The 13,691-nt window shown below is 38.5% G+C and overlaps 1 protein-coding gene across 1 annotated transcript; it reads left to right on the plus strand.

Annotated features, from left to right (window-relative positions):
• The first annotated feature begins 11,846 nt into the window (after nucleotides 1–11,846).
• LOC128639564 (apelin receptor-like) lies at nucleotides 11,847–13,439 on the plus strand. The gene has a single exon (XM_053691699.1). It carries the CDS (start codon nucleotides 11,927–11,929, stop codon nucleotides 13,046–13,048), a length of 1,122 nt encoding a protein of 373 aa, XP_053547674.1. The 5' UTR covers nucleotides 11,847–11,926; the 3' UTR covers nucleotides 13,049–13,439.
• Nucleotides 13,440–13,691: the final 252 nt, after the last annotated feature.

A 13,691-nucleotide genomic window follows, 5' to 3' on the forward strand; every position in this document is an offset into this window, starting at 1 on the left:
CTGCTGTCCAAGTGTGATCTCAATGAGCGATTTCACAACCTATGTACGGCAGCAGGTTGGTGCCGGGTATGGCAACAGGTTGGCACGAGTTTTGACAGCAGCAGGATCTTCTCACCCTGCTTCTAGCTCCCAGCTCTGTAAATGGCAGCCCCTGTGGATCACCAGAAATCACAGCTCCAACATAGGCACATAGAAAGCGCAGCACGGCTGGTGAGGTGAGACACAGGCAAATCAGCTGTGATTTCTGGTGATCCAGTTTCTCTCTAACCTTTTATTGAGTGCAGTGAAATGTGCAGCAAAAATGATTGAATAGAGGATAAGAGGCAAGTAAACGGGAAACCAAAGAAACCTGAGCATTCATGAGAATTATTTTTGCTAAATCGTAATAATGCTGCTTATTTTGCACACATTAACCTATTTGAAGCACAAAACAATCTGCTCAGCGTGTTATATATTAACAACGGAAGGTAACAGCAGATCTACATATAAAATTATAATTGTAAAACAACATCCTGTGAATCCGCAAAGACAAGCAGTAGTTAGGCATACAAAGCAATCTTAAAACAGGGGCACAGGGAGCTGAAATTGCAGGAGCGCGCAGGGACGAGAAGAAAGGAATGGATCCTGTTACTGCAAGCTTTTGGGAGACGTCAGAGAAGGAGGGGTCAGGCGGCCATTTCAAAAAGGCCAGATGAGATCAGCAAGTGTATTTTTCGGCCAAAGTTTATTTAGATGAAAATTTGGCTACAGTTTACTGTAAAGATCTTTATTTAACTAATCTAAAAAAGTTACAATAATTTTTAGGTTGACTGTCTCTTTAAGCTAATCTTCTACTATAATTATACCATTTAACTAATTCAGCTAGCACCTGAAGATCAGAATATTACACTCTTGCCTTATGCTTTGAGGGACCTAGCCATCTTGTAACCTTTTTTGGGTTATACACATTCTGCGTGGGTGGTAACCTTTAACTCTACAAAACAGTGATCATTTGTTTTTAATCACTATTTGGCAATGTACCTATTTTGTTTTCCTATATTCTGTATATAAGCTCTCTAAAGATCCTATCCATATGTAGAGCACACTCCAAATTGCTACCTGGATGAACCCCCCACATATTAAACTAAAGGTGTCCGAATATTTTGGATCTAGCCGGATACCTACAGAGCGGTTTCTCTTGTAATGACCGCAATTAATTCAATACCTTAATCATTTTAGCACTAATTATTTTCAAACATTATAGTCATATTGCAGTGTAACCTTAAAAGGGGTGTATACTTCCTATACCCTATTAGCTATCTATAGTTTGGAGTTCCTGTGTTACACCTTTCACTATATATTTCTAGAATACCATCAGAATAGTTTTATTCTCCTCCTTTGCACAATAGTTTTCTAGTTTGTTGAGGTTCAAGAGCGGCCTCCTTGGTTTGATGAGGACATTTCAATCTTCCAATATAAGTAAAAATGAGGATTCTAAGGTATTTGAGTGCCTATTTGAGTCCATACATAATTATAGCTTAGTGGGTCTAGCCTATTTTATTCCATACGGATTAGTACCTACAGTTCCTGTTAGTACCTCTTATTACCATTGCCTACATATCAATATGATTGTTTTTTTCTTTTCTTTTATGTACTTATGCGTAGATGTATATATTAAACCTTTCAAAATTCAAACCATACTGTATATGTGGCGATGTATATGAAACATATTTGTAATGCACTCTTTTTCTGGATTTTTGTAATGTACATCCACAAAAATAAATAAATTATACATTAAATGTCCCTTTTAATTGGATCATGCATTGCTGTGTGTTTCCCCTGCTACAAACAAGGGTTCATGATCTCAAGCTGAAGGGGGATATATTCAGGACTCAGGAGTAATTTGAGGAATCACTTCTTTACAGAAAGAGTGATTGATTCATGGGTCTCTATTTACTGTATATATGTGCGGACAGACATGATCCGCTATAGCGAACCATGTCCGCCGCACATCGATAAATGCCAACAGCATACGCTGTCTGCATTTATCATTGCACCAGCAGATCTTGTGAACTGCTGGTGCAATACCGCCCTCTGCAGATTCGCAGCCAATCGGCCGCTAGCAGGGGGCCTCAGAGGCTGCGTATGAGTTTAGGAGCAGCGGTTTTTTTAGACCCCTACATAATATTTATTACCCCCTAATCTGCCCCCCTCCCAACGTCGCTGCTACCTACCTACAATTATTAACCCCTAATCTGCTGACCGGACCTCACCGCTACTCTAATAAATGTATTAACCCCTAAAGCTAAGTCTAACCCTAACACCCCCCTAAGTTAAATATAATTTAAATCTAACGAATCCAAGATGGCGTCCCTCGAATTCCGATTGGCTGATAGCAGGGCCGCCACTAGAAATTTTGGGGCCCCTGACTCAACCATTGATCAGGGCCCGCCCCTCCTTTGACATGTGCAATTTTTGACCAAGTGACTAAAACGTATATGCACTTTATTCTTAATTGTCTATTTAAACTTGGAAATGTTGTAAAGGTAGTAACATACACACACACAGACACACTCATACACTGAAACACACAAACACACTCATACATAAGGATTCACATATAGACACTCTAGCAGACACGCAAAGAAACACACTCAGACACAGACACTCAGCACTTGTTTACATTGACCTGAGAAGTAATGAGGTAAACTGCAGTTTTGTAAAAAAAGGAGATTTAGAAAACAAAATATGGAGTTCTGATTATCTTTTTGTAAAGGAAGATGACAACTAAATTATGACAACAGCATGCAGTGGCTGAAAGGAAGGGCCCTGAACTGCCTAAACAATAATTTAAAGGTTAAATGGTGGAGTGGTTACTTCCGGAAAGGTCTTGTTAGTCTCAAAGTCTGTAGAAAGATGTGAATAATTAGTAGTAAGGTCAAAATGTCCTAAAAAGGAACAGACAATGGACACACACACACACAAACTCAAACTTGCACATACACCCAAGGAAACACCGACAGAGACAGCCTCAGAAAACACACAAAGACATATACACACATACACACACAGAGACACCCACAGAAAACACACAGACACACACACACACACACACACACAGAGACAACCACATGAAAAACACAGAAAGACATACATACACACACCCTCACTGAGACATCCACAGAAGACACAGACATACATACATACATACATACACACAAACACCCTCACAGAAACACCAATAGAAAAAGCTCAAAGACATATGCACACACCCTCACAGACATCCACAGAAAATGCACAAAGACATACACACCCACCCTCACAGAGAGACCCACAGATAGAAAATACATACACATAGAGACACAAACCAAAGCACAAAGACATAAACACATACACCCACAGAAACACTCACAGGAGGAAACATTTATGCACCTTGCATCCCCTAAATCAACAGTGTAGGATTCTATCAGCCAATCGGAATTAAGGTAGGAAAAATCTTATTGGCTGATTGAATCAGCCAATCAGATTGAAGTTCAATCTGATTGGCTGATCCAATCAGCCAATCAGATTGAGCTTGCATTCTATTGGCTGATCTGAACAGCCAATAGAATGCAAGCTCAATCTGATTGGCTGATTGGATCAGCCAATCGGATTGAACTTCAATCTGATTGGCTGATTGAATCAGCCAATCAGAGTTTTCCTACCTTAATTCCGATTGGCTGATAGAATCAGCCAATCGGAATTCGAGGGACGCCATCTTGGATGACGTCATTTAAAGGAACCTTCATTCGGATTTAGGACGTCGTTGGAAGAGGATGGATCCGCGTCGGCTGCTTCAAGATGGTCCCGCTCCGCGACGGAGGGAAGAAGATAGAAGATACCGCTTGGATGAAGATGTTTGCCGGTCCGGATCTCCTCTTCTTGCCGAATAGGATGAAGACTTCGGAGCCTCTTCTGGACCTCTTCTTGCCGGATAGGAGGAAGACTTCGGACCCTCTTCTGGACGGATCGGTGATACCCGGCGTGGTGAAGACAAGGTAGGAAGATCTTCAGGGGCTTAGTGTTAGGTTTTTTTAAGGGGGGTTTGGGTTAGATTAGGGGTATGTGGGTGGTGGGTTGTAATGTTGGGGGGGTATTGTATGTTTATTTAAATGCAAAAGAGCTGTTTTCTACAATTTTTATTTTAGAATAGGGTAGGGCATTTTTTTTATTTTGGGGGGCTTTGTTATTTTTTTAGGGGGCTTAGAGTAGGTGTAATTAGTTTAAAATTCTTGTAATCTTTTTTTATTTTTTGTAATTTAGTGTTTGTTATTTTTTGTAATTTAGTGTTTGTTTGTTTTTGTAATTTAGTTTAGTTGATTTAATTATAGATAATTGTAGATAGTTTATTTAATTAATTTATTGATAGTGAAGTGTTAGGTTTAATTGTAACTTAGGTTAGGATTTATTTTACAGGTAATTTTGTACTTATTTTAACTAGGTAGCTATTAAATAGTTATTTACTATTTAATAGCTATTGTACCTGGTTAAAATAAATACAAAGTTGCCTGTAAAATAAATATTAATCCTAAAATAGCTACAATATAATTATTAGTTATATTGTAGCTATATTAGGGTTTATTTTACAGGTAAGTATTTAGATTTAAATAGGAATAATTTATTTAATAAGATTTATTTTATTTCGTTAGATTTAAATTATATTTAATTTAGGGTGGTGTTAGGGTTAGCTTTAGGGGTTAATACATTTATTATAGTAGCGGTGAGGTCCGGTCGGCAGATTAGGGGTTAATAATTGTAGGTAGGTGGCGGCGACGTTAGGGGCGGCAGATTAGGGGGTAATAAATATTATGTAGGGGTCGGCGGTGTTAGGGGCAGCAGATTAGGGGTACATAGGGATAACGTAGGTTGTGGCGGTGTACGGAGCGGCAGATTAGGAGTTAAAAATAATATGCAGGGGTCAGCGATAGCGTGGGCGGCAGATTAGGGGTTAATAAGTGTAAGGTTAGGGGTGTTTAGACTCGGGGTACATGTTAGGGTGTTAGGTGCAGACTTAGGAAGTGTTTCCCCATAGGAATTTTTTTCAGTCCAAACTGCCCCATTGTTTCCTATGGGGGAATCGTGCACGAGCACGTTTTTGAAGCTGGCCGCGTCCGTAAGCACCGCTGGTATTGAGAGTTGCAGTGGCGGTAAATATGCCTGTACGCTCCCTTTTTGGAGCCTAACGCAGCCCTTCTGAGAACTCTCAATACCAGCGTTGTTTAAAAGGTGCGGGGGAAAAAAAGCATGCGTAGCTAACGCACCCCTTTGGCCGCAGAACTCTAAATCTAGGCGACAGTTTTTTCTCACAAATTAAAAGGTGACGAGTTTTAACCAAAATATTTATTAACCCATTTTTTTCATGGATACGAAAAGCGAAGCAATTGTAAGATGCTATACGCAGAGCGCAGCATAATATGATTTATATTGGCTGCAGGATCTAATTTTTAAAGTGCGTCCCCTGCTCTATGGAGTGAAGTGTCCTTTTCCATCTCCATTACTTTATATAGGAGACATTTTGCCACTTTACAATAAGGGCAGCCCCTGCGAGGGTCAACATGAAAAAAACACTTCTGGTCTGGTGAAGCTTAAATAATAAGGCCCAAAGTGAGAAAAAAACAATATCCATCCTTCCAGATCATATATATGTTGTCTATTAGTTATTTTTTTATTTTTTAACATCTAAATTCATGTTCCACAACACATTATCTTTAACCCCGTGTTAAGTTCACACTACTGAGCCTTTTCAGCAATATGCATGAACACTTGGCTCTCCTGATACATATTTATTGCATAACTAGTGCTGATACAGGTCAAATGACCCCCAGTGTGGAGACTAACAGATGTGGCACCTTGATATGCAGATATCTTTCAATATAAACACATGACTAAAGAAAATGTCTCTTATCAAATGTTCTCTACACTCAGACAGATAAAGAGGGAACTCTGATCAGACATCTGCAATGCTACCCAGATAAGATACATCTGGAATCCGTTACATAAGAGACATCTGGATAACATCATTCACTTCAGCACACGGTCACTAACAACAATAAAATACAGACCTCAGTGCAGGGTTATTACAATAGTAACACATGGGCTCTCTATATAGACTTAAAGGGACAGTAAGGTCAAAACTAAATTTAAATGGATTGGGTAGAGCATCAAATTTTAAGCAACTTTCCAATTTACTTCTATTATCAATTTTGCCTAGTTCTCTTTAAAGGGATAGAAAGGTCAAAATTGAACTGTGCTTAAGTGCATTTCAATTTGAAATAGAAGTATTTTTGCAATATGAATTGATCTCCACAGAAAATTTTGCCAGCCGGGTGGCATTATGAAGTAGCCAGGTGGGGGCAGTGTAATATTTTCTAATATTATATCATTTTCAACTATCCAAAGCACAAATTAATTGCATAATTTAACATAAATCTATTTAATGATAATTTGTGCAATAAAAATTGAACATTTTTAATATTAGATCATTTTGGCTTAAAGGGATACTAACCCCACATTTTTTTTCTTTCATGATTCAGATAGAGCATGCAATTTTAAGCAACTTTCTAATTTACTCCTATTATCAATTTTTCTTTGTTCTAATGTTACCTTGATTTGAAAAAGCAGTAATAAAAGGTTAGGAGCCGGCCCATTTTTAGTTCAGCACCTTGGTAGAGCTTGCTGATTGGTTTGCTACATTTAGCCACAAATCAGCAAGTGCTACCCAGGTGCTGAACAAAAAATGGTCCAGCTCTAAAGCTTACAGTACTGCTTTTTCAAATCAAGATAGCATGAGAACAAAGAAAATTTGATAATAGGAGTAAATTAGAAAGGTTTTTAAAATCTCATGCTCTATCTGAATAATGGAAGAAAAAAAATGGGTTTAGTATCCCTTTAAATTGGCTAAATTTTTAGCCAGGTGTTTAGTAAAATCAGCTGGGTGGTGCAGGTCCTGGTAAGAACAATGATTTCCCTTAGCAAAAATGCTTCTAGTAAAAGTTATTACTGTTTTTCTGTGGCATATGTACATATCCTAAGGGTCTAGCACCAATATTCAAGCTCAGTGAGCTGAAGATGATGTGTATTGCTTCTGCGAAGACTTAATCTGTGTCATACAAACCACCACTGACTCTCTGAGAAGGTGTGATGTTTGCATACTGGTGCACGAGCCCTTTACAGGATATGTGGATATGCTGCAGAAAAACAGTTATAATTTTACTAGAAACATTTTTGCTAATTGAAGTTTATTGCAAAAATGCTTCCATTTAACATTGAAATGCACCCATGCACATTTCATTTTTGAACTTTCTATCAGTAAACCTAGGTGAGACCAGGAGGGTGCTTGTGTCGGTAGCCATCTGCCAGCCATGTTTGCAATAATGTTTACAGTGAAATTATACATACAGTAGTTGCAAACACTGCTGCCATAGAATACTAAAGACAAGTGTACACCCCTAACCTCCTATCAGCCTACCTAGATGTACTCTTCAATAAAGGATAACAAGAGAACAAAGCACATTTGATATTATAAGTAAATTGGAAAATAGTTTAAAATTGTACACTATGGGGTCGCTTTATGACGCATCGGATGCTGCTTCCGACCCACTATGCTTCAGGTCGGCCTGAAGCAGAAGTTAAGAAGAAGCGGTCCGTCACCTATGAGGCGGCGGACAGCAATCGGCATGATCGGATATGATCGAGTTGATTGACATTCCCTGCAAATGTGCAGGAGGTGGCATTGCACAAGAATTTCACGAGAAATGCTTGTGCAATGATAAATACCGACAGCTGTCGGCATTTATCGATGTGCGGCGGACATGATCCGCTACAATGGATCATGTCCGCTCAAACTATAATAAATCAGCCCCTATATCTAAATCATGAATGTATAAATTTGACTTTACTATTACTTTAAAGCTACAGTAAATGTTTTCTAACTTTGTTTTTTTTTTTAATTATAATATTTATTGTTATTGAAACAGACATTTTGCAAGGACTGATAGAGAAAACACGAAAGGAAAAAAATAACATAGTAAGGGAATAGAAAGGAGTTTTTTTTTTATCCATTTGGCTCACTATCATTGTGATCAACAAAAATGTATCCCACTGCTGCTCTAGTTAAAAAAAAACAACTTTCTGCCTAAAGGGACGTTCCAGCCAAAATTAGAATCCACATGGATGTATTTCGGTATTGAACAGAAGCATTTTTGTATTACACACGTATCAGCAAAAATGCTTCTTATAAAATCTATAGCTGTTTCAAAAGTGTATTTAAGTATGCACTGTGCACCAGCATTTTATACCCAGCACTTGTTTAGAGAGGCTAAGGTGCGTGTACCATCTGGTAATGACTCAGTTTGTTAAGACATAATACAAGCACCACTGGCATCTGCATTATTTAAAATACTGGCACACTGAGAATATCTAGCTATGCTTCACATGCACGTGCAGAGAAAAATGTTAACACTAAAACAGTGATATATTTTACTAAAAGCATTTTTGCCAGTATATGTATATTGCACATATGTTTCTATTCAAAGATGTAATTCATCTGTGTGCATTTAAATTGTGACTGGAGTTCTGAAAATAAAAATAAAAAATCAAACAAGTAATACAATCTAATGTAACTGTAGATACTGTAGAATGTTTAGTGTCCTGAAACCTTGCAACTGTATCCACTATTAATTATTAAAGGTATCACCTGTACATCACTATTGTTATTTTCTTACAAAAGGATTTTTACTTTCTTTAGATACTTCAACAATCTAATACACTAAGGGTTGATACAATAAATCTTCCTTATGTACAAAGTCACTTCCCCTGCAGTGTTTGCTCTTATTGCTCCATGGAGACGATGATGCTCACGCATTCCCCTATACCCCCAAAATCATACATGCTATGGACTTTTCACAACTTGAATACAAGTAAAAACATCCTGTTTTGTACAATTGTGGTTTTAGATTGCTTGTTTTTAGTGCATTAAAGGGACAGCCAACATAAAAATTGTTATTGTTTAAAAAGAAAGACAACACCTTTACTACCCATTCCCCAGCTTTGCACAACCAACATTGTTATATTAATATACTTTATAACCTTTAAACCTCTAAATTTCTGCCTGTTTCTATGCCACTAAAGACAGACTCTTATCACTTGCTTTTTTATTAGCTTTTCACAACAGCAGAGTGCTAGTTCATGTGAGCCATATAGATAACATTGTGCTCACGCCCGTGGGTTATGGAGGACACTGCACAAATTAGCTTAAATGCAAGTCAATAGATAATAAATTAAAAGTCATGTAATTAGAGGGCTGTCAGAAGAGGATTAGATACAAGGTAATCACAGAGGTAAAAAGTATATTAATATAACTGTGTTTTCTGTGCAAAAATGGGGAATGGGTAATAAAGGGATTATCTATCTTTTTGACTGTCCCTTTAAGTTTAGGATTTGTGCCACTGGACCACCTTTTTTTGCTCTGTTTTTATGCAGCATGGAATGTATATTGAATCAGTTTGAATTAATTTGAAGTTGTGGGGACTGTAGTTATTCTTTAGTGCTTACAAGGTATATTATATTTTGAAGTTTTTATTTTGGGTCTGAGGTTAGGAGACCCAGTTTTGTTAAGTTTTTAAGGTTTTATTAATGGAACATGAAAAAGCAAAAACAAAAACAAAATACTCATGCATGACCACATTTATTTTTGCACTATGTGTTCAAAGTGCCATTATAGTGATAAAATGACATGCTCTAATTTCTTACAGCATGCAATTTTAACACTAGCGAGCCTGCAACACTGGAAAGGTCTTAAACACATAGTTAAAGTGATGTTAGAGATCAGCAGAGCACTGCTGGTCCCAAGTGGAAACTGATGCTGATCCAATCAGCAGCACTAGTCACACACCCCAGCTGTGCAATCAGCACTGATGATTTGATCAGTGGCAGTATCCACTCTGAACCAGCAGTGCTCTGCAGCTCCCCAGCAGTATTTTAACTATGCATTTAAACCATTTGCTAGGGTTAAACAAATAGCATTACAGCATCACTAGTGATCAAATGACCTGTTCTAATGAATTAGAGTATATAATTTTATCACAATATCGATCCTTTATCCCCAGAAAAGGAGTTAAACATTTAATTACATTTAGCTCCAGATTGCCTAATTTTTTTTACAGTCTCTCTTATTTATCTGCATTTAGAACATTTTTCTCCCTTATTTTTTACAACATGTAAAATGTTAATTTCAGAAATTTAATATTGTACTCTATATAAATTTTGGTGAAATATGTTGATAATTTAGTCTTTCGTCTTCAAAAAAAGTTGACCACCTTAGCTCCAGAACAGAAATACATTACTGCATCCTAGCTAAGCACATCTGGTGAGCCAACGACAAGAGGCACCGGTGCATAGCCACCAATTCCCAGCTAGCTCCCTGCAGTGTATTACGGTTTCCTAACCTACCTAGATATGCTTTTAAACAAAGTATACCGAGACTAAACAAAAATTGAAAGTAAACTGAATGCTGACTGCATTTATCATTGCACAAGCAGTTCTTGTGAACTGCTTGTGCGATGCCTCCCCCTGCAGATACGTGGCTAATCGGCCACTAGCAGGGGGTGTCAATCGGCCCGATCGTATGAGATCGGGCAGATTGATGCCCGCAGCCTCAGAGCAGTCGGACCAGTTAAGGAGCAGCGGTCTTAAGACCGCTGCTTCATAACTGATGTTTCCGGCGACCCTGAAGGCTCGCACGGAAACAGGGACATCAGGGGCCATTTGGCCCTTGATAAATCAGCCCCATTGTCTGAATTTTAAATGTGTAGTAGATTTTTTTTCTGACAAAATTTCAAAGTTCCCTTTTCTTTTCCCTTGCATCATGTAACAGCCACCAGTCAATCACAAAATGCATTTAATGTATATTCTGTACATTTTTACACATGCTTAGTAGCTGGTGCCTCAGAAAGTGTGCATATAAAAATACTGTGAACATTTTGATAATGGAAGTGAATTGGAAAGCTGTTTAAAATTGCATGTTCTACCTGAATCAGTAAAATATAATTTTGACATCAGTATTCCTTTAAGACCATATAACTTGCATTGTCATTATTGTGTCCTGTGTATTATAAGCACAATTAAGAAGACTATAGAAAACAGTAAGATTTTATTTACAGAATTAAATCCTGGATTGGAATCTGGGTACGCTGTGCAACTAAAATTATACTAGAGAAACCATAGTAAAATACATAGGACAAAATGCCAAAACAAAACATTCATAAACTTTTCCTCCTGTAGCTTTTCATATTGTTGTGTTTGTGTGTTGCCTATGAGGGTTAGTGCTACTCTATTTTATTTTGGCTTCATTAATGCTTCCATTACATATAAAATTTGATATTGCTTTTTTAATTCCCTGGTGTTACTATAGTCTCTAGGACCAGGGATGTAACATAAACACATTAAAAGCTGTCAATTGGAAAACCTATATAAAGAAAATAGTAAGATCTGTCTTTATATGTGTGCAAGGATACCAAGAATATACAGGATACAAGGACATTTGACCTACGGACTAATAAGTCATTTCATCCTGTTTATTAAAGGTGACTGATGCATTCAGATAATGGTGACCAAGGAACATCATACACAGGATGTCTGCATCTTTCCCATCTGTCTCCACCACCCCTCCCTTTTCCAGGATATAACGAGGGGGGTGATAATTGAGTTACCATCTCACTGCAAGACCCCCACCCCATCATAAAAGGGGGAATACAAACAAGTTAGGAGCAATCAGAAAAAAGTTCACACCCCCTAACCCTTGTTAGTATGAGACATATGGACAGGATAGAAGAAGGAAAGGTATAAAGCTGAATGTTCATACACAAGAGGCCAACAAAGAACAGAGTAAGAGAAGACATTATTTAATAAGATGGAGAATGAAACTGACAACTTGACAATACTCCTGGGGATATCAGATTGTGATTACAATGAATGGGAACCATCAGTTGGTTTGATTCCAGCTACATACATCCTGATCTTCTTTGTGGGCATCACGGGCAATGGACTGGTGCTGTGGGCAAGTCATCAGCGCAGGGACCGACCCAGATCCGCTGACTCCTTCATCCTTCAGTTGGCCCTGGCAGATTTGGCCTTTGTGGTCACTTTGCCTCTTTGGGCTGTTTATGCGTCAATTGGCTACCACTGGCCCTTTGGCACATTTGCCTGCAAGTTAAGTGGCTATCTGGTGCTGTTAAACATGTACGCCAGCGCCTTCTGCCTCACAGGATTAAGTTTGGACCGTTATATAGTTATTGTGCTCTCCCCTGGACCTGGCCATTCCCGTTCTTCCCTCTATAGACCGTTAGCCACAGTGGCCACCTGGGCAAGCGCTGGACTCCTCGCTCTACCGGCTTTAATATTCAGGAGTACAGGTCAGCCCGATGAACCCTGGGACAACCGAACCGTGTGCTTTATGGATTACTCATCTGTGGCCAGCAGTGGGAACACACATTTGTGGGAGGCTGCTCTGGGCTTTTCCTCTACCTTACTGGCCTTTCTGGCTCCATTCTGTGTCATACTGTTCTGCTATGTAGGAATTGGACGCAGGATCTCTGGACACTTTCGTTTACCCCTTGTTGCCCATAGGAAGCGGCGGCTGTTGGCCATTATGATTGGATTAGTGGTGACTTTTGGTGCATGCTGGTTCCCATTTCACCTTGTTAAGAGCGTTTACGTTCTAATGAATGCGGAAGTGCTGCCCTTAAGCTGCGCTCTGCACGTGTTCCTGAATAACCTGCACCCCTACGTTACCTGCTTGGGCTATGCCAACAGCTGTCTGAACCCTGTTCTTTATGCCTTCCTGGATCCTAGGTTTAGAAGTCACTGCCAACGGCTGCTGGGCTGTGGGGGCAAGTTAGGGAACCCTGCAGGGCAGGGGGAGAAAGATGATCAAAGGGCAGTTGGGGGTAGCTCATCTATTGGAGGTGGAGATGAGGGGGGGAAAGGATTGAAAGTTTCCACTGAGGAAGAAGAGTTAGCGAATAAAGATTAAGAATTTAAACCCCTGTTGGAACATTTAATAAAAAAACTGTTACCCACCAATTCCCTATACTTGCCATAGGATCCGCATTCCTCACAAGCTTGATCTTTCTAATAGACTTTAAGCACTTAAAAAAATAAACTTTGAGCTGATGGGGATAAATCTTATTGCTGTAAATTTAACTGTTGATCAAACAAAACGTTTTAAGTGAACCAATTACAGCTTTATAACTGTTGCCAATACACTAGAATTTGTATATTTTACCACTGAACTGTGAATGCCTAATGCATAAAGTGTATGGCTTGTAAATTACTTGTATTCCTCTGTTTCTCAGATCTTGTTTAATCTATATACATTTTGGAATTAACCGTTTATATTAAATGCTTTTTTTTAAATTAACAAATGTTTTTTGTACTGTCTGTGGCAAGCAGCATCAATAATCTAATTATACATTCGAAAATTCATCTCCTGGTACAGATACTACTCAACACCATAAACCTGATAGAATAATTCAGTCTCAATAATGTAGTTTTCAGTTAAAACAGCACAGGAATGCCTTATTGCGTATTCACTGGGGTAGATTATTAATTTACATAATTAACTCATCCACGTGCAAAACACAAATAGTTACAAATCACAAAACAAAATCCAGTAA

This window comes from Bombina bombina, chromosome 9, assembly GCF_027579735.1.
Source record: "Bombina bombina isolate aBomBom1 chromosome 9, aBomBom1.pri, whole genome shotgun sequence".
Taxonomy (NCBI): Eukaryota; Metazoa; Chordata; class Amphibia; order Anura; family Bombinatoridae; genus Bombina; species Bombina bombina.